We start from the raw sequence: 17,158 nt of genomic DNA, 5'->3' as shown, positions 1-17,158 counted from the left end.
CCTCCCTATTTCTGAGCTCAAAATTTCTCTTTAAACAACATCACATTGCTTAATGTTAAAAATATGAGTGTTCTTTTAATTTTCCACATTCATGGGTGCAAACTTTTAATTAAAAGAATAAGAATTTAGTTAATTCAGTTTTGCTTTTAATTTTAATTTCTTTGATCAAACAACCGTTACAATAATTGTAAAGTTTAAATTTTAGAATGTGGTAATCTCAACAGGCAGCACATCATTTTTGCCAAAGTTTTAAACCTTGGTTCTTGGTTGTCCATTTCCATTTTCAGTTTTAGCCAAAACTCTGTGGGCTAAGGTTATCACTATCATGGAGAGCATTGCACGCTTGAGGCAAAGCTCCCTATTCTTCTTGCAAATCATATAAATCTTCTTCTCCAGGGCCTCCCCCAGAAAATTTAAAAAAATTATTTTGATTCTGGGGCATTCTGAGAGTAGGGTATTTTCAACAAAAATGTGGGTATGAATATTCCTGTAAAATGGTGCTGTCCGGTGGCATAGCAAAAGGATAAGATCATGGTTGCAACCCCCAAAACCCCCCTTGGCTACGCCACTCTACGGTACTTTAACATGGAAGCTTCCAGCAGAATGCGCGTAATAATTGCCTTTATTATGCTGCAAAGGACGTAATAATGACTGTTTACAACGTGGTTGAAACCAGTTGTGTACTGTATAGAATTTTCTACTCTCAAAAGCTGGATTACTTTAGGTAGGGTTTAAACTTGTCAAGTTTTTAAGAGAATTACAAACTTCGAAACCGAATTTCGAGGCCCCTGGACGTTGAGGCCCTAGGCTTCAGCCTGCCTAGCCTATTGGTAAATCCGGCCCTGCACGGGAGACAAGCGTCTTCCCAAATCATTTTGAAGTTGTAAGCTAATACATGTTTAATGAACATCAACATTTTTGTGATGAAGGTCGGTTGAAAAATGTGTGGTTGAAATAAAGTTACAAAGTATCAGCAATAGAGGGTCACACGTCACTTAAATTGGGCAACTCATACATTTGAAAATTGCTTGTTTTCAAAACTCGAATGCAAATAAAAAAAAAAAAAGGCAATGACTTTTCAAGAATACGTCAGTAATGACAAATGAGTTTGTGTTTTAAAAACATTGTTAGTAATCAAGCATTTACAAACGTGTCGTCTGTCAAACATGCATTTGTTGGCTTTGCAAAACATTGCAGTACTGCACGAAGTTGCCTGGCAATGTAATAATTTGCATACTATATGATACTGGAGGAATATTTTTGTCTGAGAAATCTCTATAACTTCTTTTAGGTCACTGTTCAATTCAAACTGATAATCCAAATGCAAGTTTATCCCAATCTGATCGCCAGTAGCGTTAACAGGAGGGTCCAGAGGGTACCTTTGGTCCCGAGCGCGGAATGATTTTAGGGGATCTTAACTTTTTTATGGGGCTAGAAAACTTGAAAAACCACCTTGTATTTTTGGGATATAGTGCTTTTTTTTCTGGACATGTCTTGATTTGGGGCCGGAAGATTTTATTGATACCGGGCTCAAATTATCTTCTCAAAGGCCATGCTGATCGCTGTAAATTGAATAAGGCCAGCTACAGTGCAATTAGCAATGAGTGTAAAAATTTTGATTTTTGCATTAATGAATGGATGCTTTTGTGCGTGCTTAGTTGTTTATTATTTCTATTTTTGACAAAATAAGGCCAAGAGAAGTAGTTGTTGGTCAGTTACCTGCGGCAGTGCTCCTTAACCGCTGTGCCGCGAGCCGGTACTAGATGTGGTGGGGCGGAGGGTAATTATATAATGAAAACCTTTTTTTATTTTAGCTTGATATAACTTTCTCTGTAACTCTTGAAATCATCAATAGCCTACATAATAAAAATACTTTTTGAAACTTTAAGATGATGACTGACGGCTTACAAGAGATTGATCTGGAACACTTTGCAGAAAAGGACGACCTGGTCAAACTATTACAGGGTAAAATTGTGTTTTTATTAATCTAGTGTTTGTCGATGGAAAGTTTACGAGTGAAGAGTATAGGTTTACAACAATCTTAATTTTTACCAGAAAATCTTATTCAGATTTTTAGAATTTGATACAAATGTCCTTCAATCCAATTTTCAGTAAGAACAACTTCTTAAGAAGTGTCAATAAAATTTGAGATTCGAAAAGAAGAATGTACAGTAGACGTTACGTTACGTTAGATATGTTACACTCGCTTTAATGAATTATTACTGTAAATTGCAGAACTGCATAACCGAAAAGGCGTTCTCGAACAAGCCTTGGCTTTATGGAAGGAAAAGCATAGTGACATTATTAATTGGGAAAGAGACTTTGATCTCTCAAGTCTCCAACTGCCATTTGTCAAAGAAGCAACGGAAATGAGATTTAGTAGTGATGACTGTTCAGAAACATTATCCGATAAAATAACTCCATCAGAGAGTCAATTAAGAAGACGACGACAAAGAAGAGAAAGTGCGGATTTAGTGGAAAAAGATGATAACAACTTATTGAGCCAAGAAAACAGAAACAACTCTTGGTGTTATGATCAATATATGGTCCCCGATTCTATGAAAGACACTGAAGACACTTATGATGGTTCCTATTTTGAAGTGACTCCCCTGAGTGGTGCGGAAAACAAACACGAGGAACAAAAATCGTAAGTGTGGTTGTAGCCTATTCCATTCTGATTTTTTTGTTATTGCAACTGTAGACCATTTTGTGGTCAATAAATAGGTGCAGTTTTGGTTGGTTTTGAATCTTTATCCTCGGACTGACAAGCCCTTTGATAGGTTATTTCTGGTAGTTTCGCATACTTGTAGAAGTTTTTGACGCAGGGCCGGTTACCGAGATTGTCAAAGTTTTTCTACTGTTAAATTTGTCTTATGTGACAACGTTTTTTCTTGGTAATGATTTGCCTTCACTTTTCTTGCAGATCAATGCAGGCACTTCTTCAAAGACTGAAAGAAACTAAAGAGAGAGTTTCTGTAAAGTGTGACCAATTTGATAAAACTATAAGCGACATAAGTAATGCTGTGAGTGAGAGTTTGTCTTTACGGGAGCGTATTGGCATGACTCACAGATCTATGACGCTGATCGAAATGAAGCAAGAAAAAGTGATGAGAGAAGCTTTATATGAAAATGGTGAGTATTAATGTGATATTTTGTCTGCAACATAAGCTATAGCTTACAACAGATCACCAATGCCTTATGCTTGCACTGAATATCAAATAATGCAGCCTATTAATGTGTGCTGGTGCTCGAAGATAAATATGAAGATACTTTTTTCCTAACTTCTTTGCTATTTTCTAAACTGAACTGTAAGTTACCACTAATCTCTTCTAATTAGCAAACTCTGTGTCCAAAAGAATGAGTTTGTTATGTAAACAATAATTGACAACATTGTTGCAGTGACGGCAAAATGTACGATTCGTCGCCTACAAGAGGAAGTCATCCAACTCCGAATTCGTGAAGCTCAACACCAGAGCGACATCCAGCGGTTAATGTCAGAAAATAATCGATTGAAGCTTCGCGTGATGGAAACGAAAGCTCGAGCATCTTTTGTCAAAAAGCCGCCACAAGCTATCCCAGAAAGCTGCCAAAAAGAAGCTGTAGGAGTAGGACTAAAAGATTGTAGCGTTTCTCCAATTGCGGCAGGACTGCATGAAATCAACACTCTTAAAAAGCCTGTATGCGAGGGTGCTGTTCAAAGGGGATGTTTATCACTATACAAAGAGCAAACCTTCGAAAAAAGCGGCTGTACATCAAGAAATTCAACATACTCCGACGTAAACTATGAAAAAAAGTGTCCTTTGTGCAATCGTGTACCAAATGAAGCAGACCACGATTTGTGGAGAGTGGAAAAAGCAACTCGTACTGTGGGCACATCCACGGCGGACATAGAAAATATCATAGCCCCTCGAACATCAGTTGTAGTTATGGGCATGATCTTACCAATACCATTATTTCTTGCTTGTTTACTGCGTACCATAGAAGAGAGTATGGCTATGATTGGGCGCATATGCTTTGCTGAACTTCCACCATTTGATCCAAGTTTTCCAGAGCTACAAGGAGACGTCATGGACGCTCTTAGCCAAATGTACGACAGAGTCAAACAAAACATTCGTTGAAAACTATTCCAATTTTAGTGTGACATTTCTTAATTTATTGCAAAATGTAGTGAAAAGCTGAATGCAGTTTCGCGGCCGGAAGATTTTGGCATCATATGACGTGGATTAACTTTAAACAAGTCACAAATTGTAGCCTACGCTTAGAATTAATTAATTATTATCGGCGCTATACATACGGCCCAGGTGGTAACTTATAATAGAAAATTATTCATTTTTCTGTTTAGGGAACGTTCAAATATTACGTAACGCCTTCGAGGGGGAGGGGGGGGTTTATGCAAAGCGTTACGTTAGCGTCACATCGGGGGGGGAGGGGGTTCAAGCAAAACGTTACGTAACGCTTTCGAGTACAGAATGGTAGTTTTTTATGCTGAATTCGTAGTGAAAAAGCGTTACATGGGGGAGGGGGGGATTGAAAAATGCGTTACGTTGGCGTTACATGGGGGAGGGGGGGGTCAAAAATTTGGCAAAAAAAGCGTTACGTAATATTTGAACGTTCCCTTACTGCAAGTGCTCTTAAGTGTTTAAGCCATTGCATTAGTTAACATTATTTTTGTAACTGTGTTGCACGAAGGTTTGTGAGTCAATCTGGGGTGCCAGATATTGGCAATCATTTTCTAATCAAGTATAGGCCTAATGACGTTAACAGCCCGCTGTCTGGTATTCTTGGACTCAACGAGGTTGTTGTGGTAAAACTTGCTAATGTTAGTCCTCAAGCTTTAACATCGGCTTTGGAAACACATTTCCTGAAAGATTGCGTTGTTATATGAAAAACGATTACAGTAGGCTACTTGCACTTGATGATGTAGTGTCTGTGTATTTACATAATCTGTATTGGAATCATCGAAAAAGTTGAAGAACCGTCAACTTGGGTTTCACCTGCAATGATCGTGCCCAAGCAAAATGGAGACATTCGTTTGTGTGTCGATATGCGCCAAGCTAACAAAGCTGTCAGAAGAGAACGTCACCCGATGCCTACCATTGAAGAAGTGCTGCATGACATGAACCAAAGCAAGGTATTCACTAAACTAGATGTCAAATGGGCGTATCACCAAATTGAATTACAACCTAGTTCTAGAAATATTACTACATTTGTGACGCATGAAGGATTATATCGATACAAGAGACTGATGTTTGGAGTTAGTTGTGCTCCGGAGATGTACCAACGAGTAATGCAACAAACGCTACAAGGTTGTACAGGAGTCAAGAATATTCTTGATGACATTATCGTGTACGGGTCGACTCAAGAGGAGCATGACCGAAGACTCGAGAAGGTACTTGAAAGAATTCGAGATAGTGGGTTCACGCTGAACAAAGAAAAGTGCGAATTCAACAAAGACAAACTTGTATTTATGGGACATGTGCTGTCGTCTAAAGGAATTGACCCGGAAGAGGCAAAAGTTGAAGCTGTTAAGGAAGCAAGAGCACCAGAAAACGCTGCTGAAGTAAGAAGTTTTTTAGGACTGGTGAATTATAATGCTAGATTTATACCTGATTTAGCCACGGTGTCGGAACCGCTTCGTATGTTAACTCGTAAAAGTGTTGATTTTCATTGGGGTAAAGCTCAACAGCAATCTTTTGAAAAGCTAAAATCTTTATTGTGCAATTGTGTAACTTTGGGTTATTATGACAAACATGCTAAAACTCAAGTAATTGCTGATGCTAGTCCTTATGGTTTAGCTGGAGTGCTGGTGCAAAACCAAAATGGAAAAAATTATGTTATTAGTTATGCTAGCCGTACTTTAACTGAAATTGAACGTAAATATTCGCAAACTGAAAAAGAAGCTTTAGCTATTGTGTGGGCATGCGAAAGATTTCACGTTTATTTGTATGGGAGCAGTTTTGATTTATTAACAGATCATAAACCGTTAAAATTCATTTTCACTCCCCGCTCCAAGCCGAATGCTAGAATGGAACGCTGGATTTTAAGATTAATGCCTTATCAATATGAAGTGAAGTATATCCCAGGGAGGCAAAACATTGCCGATTGCTTATCTCGCTTATTTTCTTCAAAAGCGCTGTGCAAACACGTTGATGACACGCATGAGTATGTGAAATTTGTAGCAAAAGAAGCGACGCCTATTGCCATGAGCACACGTGACATCGAGCGTGCAACAAACGCTGATTTTGAGTTGCGCAATGTCATGGATTGCATTCTTTCGAACGACTGGTGTGAACTTGAATGTAAATCTTATCTAACAGTTCGAAGTGAATTAGCTGTCATTGGCCGTCTTCTATTACGCGGTACACGTATTGTGATTCCAAAAACATTGAGACAACATGTTCTTACGTTAGCTCACGAGGGCCATCCTGGTATCGTTGTCATGAAGAGACGTCTTCGTACTAAAGTATGGTGGCCTGGCATAGACAAAGATGTCGATCGTTTTTGTAAAAATTGTTTTGGGTGTCAACTTGTTTCAAAACCTGTATCCCCTGAACCCATGAAACGTACCGAATTGCCGGAAGGACCCTGGCAAGATCTTGCTATTGATTTAATGGGACCTCTGCCTTCTGGTGATTATGTTTTTGTTGTGATCGATTATTTTAGTCGTTACTTTGAAATTGATGTTATGAAAACAGTTACTAGTGAAAAAGTGATTGGAAGTTTAAAGAAAATGTTTGCAACGCATGGTTTACCTTGTTCAATAACTTCTGATAATGGTCCGCAATTTATTAGCAACGAATTTCATTCATTTTTGAGCGAATGTGGAATATTGCATCGTAGAGTAACTCCATTGTGGCCTCAAGCCAACGGAGAAGTTGAAATTCAAAATCGCTCATTGCTTAAACGCATTAAAATTGCACAAGCTGAAGGTAAAAACTGGAAAAATGAATTGTATTCGTATTTACTTATGTATCGCTCTACACCACACTCAACGACTGGAGTTAGTCCAGCCGAATTGTTGTTCAAACGAAAATTGCGTACTAAGTTACCATGCATTGATCGTTCTTATGACCATGATTCTAAATCTGTTCGTGACAGAGATTCAGAAATGAAGGAAAAGGGAAAGTTATATGCTGATCTTAGACGTGGTGCAGTTCAAGCTGATATTAAACCTGGTGACACTGTACTATTGAAACAACATGGACGTGATAAACTTTCTACTACCTTTCGTAAAGATCCGTTTATTGTCACAGAGAAACATGGTAATTGTGTGATTGTTGAAAATGATGACGCAAAGTATAAAAGAAACGTAACCCATGTTAAGAAATTTCATGATTCAAACAATGACCTAACCACTGATGTGTCTTCGAGACATAATGTCTCGACTGAGGCTTTCTCTGATTCAACTGATGTAATACCTGAACAAAATGTTTCGCCTGATAACCTTACTGACGCTGTTATTCTAACCAGGCCGCACCGCAACATCAAACCACCGCAACGGTTTAAAGACTTTGTTATGTAATTTACTGTGTTGTGTTTAGCCAGAACTGTTATGTTTAATTCTTGATCTGTTGACTACATTTCGAAATAGTGTTTGATTCTGAAAAGGAAAGAGATGTAGTGTCTGTGTATTTACATAATCTGTATTGGAAACCCGTAACGTGCTAGTATATAAATGACTCGTGTCTCGCTGTTTGGATTCTTTGTTCCGCCACGCAAATACAAGTGCTATGTTAAATCTGAACTATCAAGTTGTGTAAAGCAGGCTAGGCAGACACAACAGATGACAATGAAAAATATTTTTTTTTTAAATAGGCGATGTTAAGATGGAAATTGTATTAAGATTCAAGATACATGTGGATATTTTTGCAGATTTCTGGTGAGTAAAAATTGGTAGCCACTTTAACAAGTCGAAATTCTGCCATTGCGAATGACTACAAATCTACAATGCAACCGCCAACCAATCAGAACATGTTATAAGAGGCTATCGTCCAATTGTGACCCTTCTTGCACTCATCCAGAGAGTTAATGCTTGTTTTGAACTTTATTTGGTAATTACAGAAGAAAAAGAGCAATAGCAGTGGTGGGAATCGAACTCGCGTCAATGAAATGACTACTTTCTAGCCCTAAACCAACCAGCTGACAAAAAATCCATCACTTAGTTTGCTTTCTATCATCTTCTTTTCGCCATTTTTTACGTCACTTAAACCGTAACTATGATTGGTTGGCGGTTTCATTCTAGTCAAGTTTAGTGGCAGAATTTCGACTTGTTAAAGTGGCTACCATAAAAATTACTGCAACTGGTCTGGTTTTGAATCTTTATACTCGAACTGACAAAGCCTTGATAGGCTATTCCTGCTGGTAGTTTCACATACTTGTAGAGGCTTTTGACGCAGGGTCGGTTATCGAAATTGACAGAGTGAAGCTTTCCGATTGTTGAAGCGTTAATGCCGGAGAATTATTCTATTCGTTAGGTGACGCTGAATGGAGAGCAGCCCTTAAAATGCGTTGCTTAATGGCACACCCTGCGAGTCGAGCCAGCGCCGCTTGATTTTGAAGCTTCTTCGTTCTCGAAGTCACGCGCTAACCAACTGAGCTATAGGGGCGGATAAATACCGATTTTTATCGTTTATAGTAAAAGCGTGTGAAAATGTGCTATTACCCCACCAAGTATCTGCATATCTCGGCTGGCTCCTTAAAATTCTCTGCTTAAATGGTTTGGTTTTGAATATTTATCCTGGGACTGACAAAGCCTTGATAGTTTCGCGTACTTCAAAAGGCTCTTGATGACGGGCCGGTTACCGAGATTGACGAAGCGAAGTTGTTGTTGCAGGGGAATTATTCCATTCACTAGACGCCGCTGAATGGAGAGCAGTCCTGAAAGTGCATAGAAATTATTTATATCTTTCGGGTGACATTAGATTGTGTACCGGCAAATTTCACTTACGCAGCGGAAGCGAAAAACGGTTGTAGCACTCGCCTAGTTTTAAGGCTTAAGCAACTAACTGTAATTCTATTTCTCCTTCCTAATTCAGCGGATATCACCAAGGCTTTATTTAAGTGAGGTTTCCATCCACAAACTCTGGTTTGAATCAGATAAATAACAAATTTTGCCTTGGCATCTGAGACTTCAAGCGACTTCTGAAGTCACCGTAGAGGCTTGTGTCAGAGGGAAGAAAAGTACGAAGTGAAACTTGAACATACGATTGGGCGCGCGGAATTTATCTTTGTGCTGATGTCAGAAATATAAAAATCAAACTGTTGTAATGATGATTTTAACAAATACCCATGTGCGAATAAAAACGACAACCCCGGTGGTGATGGAGGTTCAAACGAAGGTTCAAACGAAATGTTGAAATTGAGTGGCTAGGAATTTTTTCGTAGTCTTGAAAAATGTTTCAAAAACCACAAACTTTAATAGTCAACTCCGTATTGAAAACTGACGTTTAATAAACGAAAGTGGAATCTATAAAAGGCGAGTAAGCATGATAGCTGTTGTGGAGTTTTCAGTTCGACTGTGAACATAGGAAAGAATCTAGAAGCTGTAAAGTAGCAGTGTTTCATCAGTAATGAGTGAAGTAGTCCTCGGCCAAGTTGACGTACTGCTATATCCTATCCACTGCTTCCAGCATGAGAATGGAATTTCCTCTGACAACCTAGATAAAATATCAAACAATAAATGCTATTCATACTATAGAAAGTGATCAATGCCGAGCAGAGCGATGTAGTAGCCTACTGAGTTTAGAAGCAACGTGTGATTCAACCCAGTCAGCAAACCAGCCTTTCTACACATTTTATAAACGTTAAATTATCAAAAAAGGGCTGATCTGAGAACGCGGGAAAACATAGAACGCACAAATGTCGAAAGTTGGTTCAACATACCACCATTCCAATATCCTCCTCAGTGCCATCTTTTCGACGACCGACTCCTTCATCGACGACTAAATTCATAAATGGGTCAAATCCACGCAAAATTCCTCTGATACTTCGACCTCCATTTAATTTCACTGCAGAAGATTTTGAAGTGTTGTCAATATACTTTTTCAGTTACCTCGATAATTTTGATTCACGCAATCAGCAGAAGTTTCTCGCTGACAAACACGCGAAAAACCAACTCAAAGGGGTGAAAACAGAAATCTATTGTTGTATTTTCAAATCTACATACTGTGCTACAAATGTGTTATACATGTGAATCTGTAAGAAAACATACATAAAGCAACTTATAAACTCTGTATCGGCTCTGACTTAAGTTTGACAAACAAAAAATAAATCAGTAAAAGTTATACATATGTTGAGTTCAATCAGTCCTGACAATTTTGTAGTGTTGGTCTGCCATACTAGCTCAGTGGTTACACTCCGCACTGAAGATCAAGCGGCAACTGGTTCGACTCTGGGGGTGTGCGCTTGAGAAAAACATTTCAAAACTGCTCTCCATCCAGCAGCACTTAGTGGATGAAAAAATTCCTGGACAACACTTCAACACAAACGGAAACTTCACTCTGTCAATCTCGATGATGGGCTGGAGTCAGTGGTCCAAAGCCTCTACAAGTATGCGACACTGCCAGGATTAAGCTCTCAAAGAAGCTTTCCCAGTCTTAGAATAAAGATCAAATCAATCATTCGCTCACTCACATCAACAGCAGGTGCAAAAAGGATGGTTGAGTGCTGTTTTTGCTTTTAAAAATCACTATAGAGAAACACTACTTTCTAAATAGCAATTCCGCAGGAAAACTTAAATTTGAGAGCAGTGCTTCTTGTATTTTTACTTTAACATGCAAATAAATTTATGTGACACACGATAAACGCTCAAAGTCAAAAACTGCATGAAGCAACATAAACTGACCCAAAATCATGAAAAAATTTACTTGCCACGAAATAAAGTTCTTAAAGATTTTAAAAACATCAAGATTTAACTAAATAAAAACTTAATAACAGACCAAACTGCAAACTGAATTGCAAAAAGATTCATAGGATTGGCTAAACGTTCTATTCGAACAGACACGTTTCGAAGATCCCAATAGGGGTGAGACAGGCTATCAAGGTTTTAGGTGACTAGTAACTACACTTTATAGAACTGGATATGTTAAAAGCACCATCAACATAGTCACTTCTTACTATTATTTTACATTTTACTTACAATCGAGCTTCTTATCCATAAACCTAAAACAAAATAACAGATATCAGTTGATTTAAAGCAGTGGTTCCCAACCTGGGGTTTGCGGACCCCTTGGGGGTCCGTGAGAAGGCATTTGGGGGTTCGTGATTACCTTGATGAATTTTGGAAAAAAAAAACTTTGTTCTATATGCACGGATGGAGCACCAGCTATGCTCGGGAACAAATCCGGATTTGCTGCTTTAGTAAAAAACGAAGCTCCTCGCGTGGTTGTTACCCAATGCTTCTTGCACAGGTACACCTTAGCAGCAAAAACTTTACTAGCAAGTTTCAAAGAAATTCTGACAAATTGCGTGAAAGTCGTTAATTTCATCAAAAGCAGAGCTGTAAACCACCGTACTTTTAAAGCGTTCTGTTCAGAAGTAGGGTCAGATTACGGTGTAATTTTGTATCATTCTTCATTTTGTATCATTCTTGGTCACTTCGCAGCTTCCCGTTGTGAATTACTTACTTCAACGATGCAGTGTATATACATTTGTTATTTTTCTTTGTTTCAATTGTGTTCGTTAAGCATGCTGCATCATTTAATGATTTTGCTGTTATGATATTGCACAACAAAATAAACCAATCAATCAATTAATTCTGAGGTACGGTACGTTGGTTAGCGATGACGATCACAGTAAAGATGACCTAATTGATTTGAGATCAAAAAGAGTTAGTACGCATTGAATTTCATTCAAAAACTGTGGAAGAATTTTGGTGCTCACAACTGCAAACCTACCCATTCTTGGCAAAGCAAGCGATTATTGTTTTGTTACCATTCATAACCACTTCTGCAAGGCAGGATTCGCAGCTCTTGTTACAATAAAAACAACATCAAAATCGCCTGGACAGTGGACATTGAAGATGACATGTGTGTGGCATTGTCAAAAACTCAACTGCAGTTCAGTTGTTTAGTTCAGGAAAGGCAACAACAACCATCTCATTAAATTTGCTTACGTTGAAAAAGTTTCGGCATGTCACTTTGGATCACCTTAATATTGCTGACATTTCTTGAACAATCCATTCATTTTCTTATTTGAGCAACTGTTTAACCTGATGTTTGCCGCAGGAGTCACAACGGCAATGCAATATGACACCGTACAGTAGTTGAGTAGCATAATTATTACAATAGTCAATAGCACTGTGATTGAACTGACTCGTGTGAAAATAAATTCTTTGCAAAAGTCAATAGTGTGTTAATTGAGTTTCAGGCAAAATTTTTAGGTATGGGTCCGCAGAATTAATAATTTGTCTAAAGGGGTCCGTGACAACAAAAAGGTTGGGAACCACTGATTTAAAGTATAGCACCACATATATACCATGCAAAATCATGACCAACTTGATTAACACTTAACTATTTTACAGCTGACATAAAATGTGCTCATTGAACAGTGATAAGGTTTGAAATGGCCCGTTTCAGATAATCCGATTCGGACAAACCCTATTCCAGAGAAAACCGATTCGGAGAATCTGTATATACGGATCATTTAGGTAGACGGTTTTTGTGTTTAGCTTTCCATACCCATGCAAAAGGTTAGGCAATTAACTTCACCTATACAGTCCTCGAATTTAGCGGCGGCACACGGCAATTGCCGTGGTAAATGCCGCCGCAAACGTCATAATGGCCATTCTGCTACGGCAATAAAAATGCCGTCGCAAAATGAGCATTTAATTCGGACAAAAATTGTTCAAAATTTCTTCGTGTTTGATTTACTCGTAGCGTGAGTTTAATCAGCAGAAACATCGCACCAAGACCTCACCTCGGACTATTTTACTTGCTGTGAACACTCACGCAGTCTACAAAATTACCATATTTTTACTTGCAAAAACGTTGACGAGGCCAAACGGTAAAAGTTGAAACTGCCTCGGCAATTGCTGTGAACGTTTATTACAAAAAAATTGTACCAAAACATGTAAAACGAGAAGAGAAAAAAATAATCGAATAGTCTATCACGAACGCACGGTTTGATTTGTTGTGATTTAATAATACCAAAAGTAGTGATAAAGCGAGCAACGCGATACGCACGCTGTTATGGTAATTCACGTTATAACTCATTGGGGGGGAAAAGTAAGTTAATTTTGGGTTGATTCAACGTTCGAGTCAGCACAAATCGATTTAATTTTCCCGGCGAGTAGAGTTATATCGCGTAACAACAATGCCCAATAAGAAATTTACGTTTGTTTTACATTAATTCGACATCTAGCGACGTTAAATTATCATGAAATAACGTTAATTGCTCAATCAGGTACCGATAACAAATCAATAGCTCCCTGCGAGAAGATTGCCTCGATTTACGTATACAGTAGGCTACACTCATAGGCGCCGACTTTTATTTTTGCACGTGGTGGCGGATAGCACAATATGGCAACCTAAAAACTTTCAAACTGCATGTTTCTGTGTGATTTTTACTAAGCGTGTTTCGTAGATGCAATTGTCTTTTCACACCTGATTTGTAGCTCGATAATTTACAAAGCAACATTAAAACAAAGCACAGGAGGTATGTCGTGAATTTTATTGTTACGTTGCTGCTCTGACACTTAACATTTGGCAAAAGTATTTTTGTGAACAGCAGCTCTGTCAATCCAACTGTTAATCAACAGCTCTGTTAATCCAAGTTCATTCTGTTAATCCTAGTTAATCAGCTCTGTCAATCCAACAAGTTGTAACCGTGAAGCTTCAGTTTGATAAACATTTAAAATTAGGACGTGGTTCAATCGCTGTTGCGTCATGGTAGATCGCAAGTAGGTTAAAAAATTTCAAAAAAGATTTTTGAGGGAGGCAATGAAAAGATCGTATTTTATTGATTAATAAATCCCACTGTAAACCTAACAAATGTAACAATGACTTATGACAAGTAACAAATAAAACGATCGCAACAACAACAAGGAAAAAACTCGTAGCCACGTGTTGCGTAATCCTCACGTAACTTGCTTGATGTTACGCGAGTATCATGCTTGTGACAAAAACAATCCTTTTCTTCGCAATACTGTATTGGTTCACCTCTTGCTTTACGTTGACTTGAAGCGAAAACCAATGATCAAAAAAAAGTTTAAACGTCCGTTCAAATTACATTTATTTGCAGTAAGTAATGTAACCTAAACGGGGTGGCTTCCACCCCGCCACAGCGGTTACGGGGTGGCGTGGCCACCCCGTAACCCCGTAAGTCGGCGCCAGTGGCTACACTAACATAATTTCGGCACAAATAGGATACTGCGAGCAACACAAAGTCTGTTGGATAAAGAACTAGTCTCGTCCTGTTGCTCAACACAACAAACAGTGTACCAGCCTCATTTTTATAATCAAATATCGATTTTGCTTTTAAAGCATCTTCAGTTTGATACTGTCAAGAGCAAAATAATAATAAAAAATTCGTCAAAGGTTAAAAGTTTAGATATTATTATTTATTATTATTTTGAATTTTTTATTATTACTTTGCTCGTGACAGTATCAAACTGAAGATGCTTTAAAAGCGAAATCGATATTTGATTACAAAAATGAGGCTGGTACACTGTTTGTTGTGTTGAGCAACAGGACGAGACTAATGATAAGAGACAGTCAACCGCTTCAAGTGGACAGTTTGCTGGGTGGTTCACTAAAAACAGAAAAGTTTTATTAGTCAATTGGATAAAGAACTAGTCAGAATCGGAATCATCGGATGATGAGGTTGTCGCGTCGTCACTGGAATACTTGAAGACGCAAAACTGCCCGTTCATGAACGCACGATGCCATATGATCGGAAGCATTACTTTCCTTTACTGCCGAAGAACCATTTATCCAATTTTGTACCACTTTTTATATTTGCAACGACACCGGTCAAAAATAAGCATTCGATGAAAGAATAACTTCTGCGTAACAATTAAGCCAGTATTTATAAGGTTGCAAACTTTTTACAGTTCACGAGAGCATTGTCAGCGCATAAAATAGCGTGCGTGATGCTCTGGGCTACCGCCGTGTTACACACGATGAAGAAGAAGCGCATAAAATTTCGTTTGATTAAAGCATACAGCAATTGCCGCCGCAATCCAAGGTTTGTTGATTTGGCGACGGCAATGTTTTTGCCGTCGTAGATGGAAGCTAATTTCGAGGGCTGCCTATAACACTATAAATTTGAGAAATACTCTCAAATACTTGACCCGTTGTGCTGCGTAATCTTCAGTTATCAGTTTCTGTTCGAGCTAGTTAAGCAAGTTTTTTCAAATATTTAGATTTGTCCATATTTTTGTTGTGATAGTGTAGTATTCTTTAGTATTTCTTTTAAAAATATTTTTCTTATAGGCTTGAAAAGGGCTGCATGACTAGCCGAAAATGTTAGCTTATATTTTCAGGGTTAGGTGAGGGTTTTGGATGGGGTTAAAAAATAGTAAAGCAAAAGTAAAAAATTGAAGACATAAAACAGCTACTTGACCCTATATTTTTGGTCGATTCCAATCTAATGATGTCATGAAATTTTTGACCAGGGCAAAGACTTATACACCAACTACACCATGATACTTAGCCTATACCCCAGCTCTGTCATGATTGGCATAGTAAGTTGATACAGAAAGCGATGAAATTACAAGGTTATAAAAGGTAAAGTTTTGTATTTGTTAAGCTTTGGTAGAGAGTTTGTCTTGTTGAACCATAGGCATACAAAGCCCAGCAATGTGAGCAAGTTTAACATCTTCAAGTTTATTGCATTTATAGAAAACCATAGTTTTATGTTTCTGTAAATGTAGGCTAATAAACTTGAATATGTTAAATTTTTCTTTATTGTTGAAGAATCAGCCAAAAAATATGCAACTTCATGCTCAAGTGGCTGGGAGATTACAACCTCAAAGGCTGTAGCTTCCATATATCGAAATCATAGCCACTGTGTTTTATGCCAAGTACAATTACTATTTAAAGACAGGCTTACCCTATATTCTTGCATCACAATAGAATAGCCTAAAAACTACTTGCAAATTTTAACTTACTTCTTTAACTCTGGAGGATGTGCTTTGCTCATTTTGAAGGTTGAATACTAAACAATCGGATTACCAATATAATACCTTTCGCTCAAAACTTAATTTAAGTGGTTTTGCCCAAGCCGGCAAGCCCCAAAGAAATAAAAATATCGTGGTATAGTTTTGGTGCGTCAATCGCCAGAGCTTCCCAAGCAGGTTTTTTTTTTATCAATAAAAACTTTAAAAAAATATATTGGTCGTTGATTTAATCAATTCAAGTCAAAATAATTTGTTTCAATAGCGTAACATATTACCAAACAAGCAGAGTAAATGAAAAGTAAAAATAATGCATTGCAATTTTTGGCACAATTAAGACGGTAGCGAAAGATCATATGCGGTCATCTACTGACTAGTCAGCCACCACTCTATAACAATAATAAATCTACCTACTCATTCATACACACATGTGTGCAGAGGCAAGCACACTATTTCAGCAGCCTAAATAAAAAAAGTTTAGCCACTGACACAGAAAGAAAAAAAACGACTGCTGTTGGCTTGAATCTTCATCTTCAGATTGAGAAAACCGAGGATAAGGCCAGCAAATAAGTTTCAGCCAACGCCCTATCTGTGATTGTGTGCTAGAATAGCCTACAGCGTTCTCCGAAGTTTTACTAAAATATATAAGGGGAGAAAAACTTATAGGCTACCATCAAATCTAAATTTTTTTTTTTTATGGAAAGCAAACTTAAATAAGATGAATTGGTAGCCTACTGCTTTAACATGACAAATATTAAGAAGAACGATAACATTGAGAAAAGTAGTTCTTTGCATTAAGCACTTTAAGGTGTGCATATATCAATGTAAGAGTTGGTCTTTCACATTTTTTTAAAGCGATGGAACGATAAACCTTTTATGTCGTGTGAAATGTCACTCCACACTAGAAATGGATTTTTTTTGCCAAAGGTTTTTGCAAACCTGGGTAGAAAAAAAATCCGTTTTTAGCCTTATGTCTAGGCTACCATAGTGATGTAGGCTACGACTGTAGCCTACGTCATCAAGCTCAACAAAGTAACCAGATTT

General features: G+C 37.9%; 2 protein-coding genes across 2 annotated transcripts; one reads left to right on the top strand and one right to left on the bottom strand.

The window, feature by feature from the left end:
- Positions 1-1,892: 1,892 nt before the first annotated feature.
- On the top strand, positions 1,893-4,130 carry LOC145782345 (uncharacterized). The gene is made up of 4 exons (XM_082594130.1): positions 1,893-1,965; positions 2,236-2,647; positions 2,924-3,132; positions 3,400-4,130. Exons 1-4 carry the CDS (start codon positions 1,893-1,895, stop codon positions 4,116-4,118), a joined length of 1,413 nt encoding a protein of 470 aa, XP_082450256.1. The 3' UTR covers positions 4,119-4,130.
- Positions 4,131-9,247: 5,117 nt separating this feature from the next.
- LOC145782028 (small nuclear ribonucleoprotein G-like) lies at positions 9,248-16,251 on the bottom strand. The gene is made up of 4 exons (XM_082593756.1): positions 16,109-16,251; positions 11,138-11,160; positions 9,883-10,007; positions 9,248-9,656 (listed from the first exon to the last, which is right to left on the bottom strand). Exons 1-4 carry the CDS (start codon positions 16,138-16,140, stop codon positions 9,606-9,608), a joined length of 231 nt encoding a protein of 76 aa, XP_082449882.1. The 5' UTR covers positions 16,141-16,251; the 3' UTR covers positions 9,248-9,605.
- Between the last annotated feature and the right edge of the window lie 907 nt (positions 16,252-17,158).

This window comes from Aplidium turbinatum, chromosome 13 (genome assembly GCF_918807975.1).
Source record: "Aplidium turbinatum chromosome 13, kaAplTurb1.1, whole genome shotgun sequence".
NCBI lineage: Eukaryota > Metazoa > Chordata > Ascidiacea > Aplousobranchia > Polyclinidae > Aplidium > Aplidium turbinatum.
Note: the sequence above shows the minus strand (reverse complement) of the source record. Positions and strands in the feature narration are given on the sequence as shown.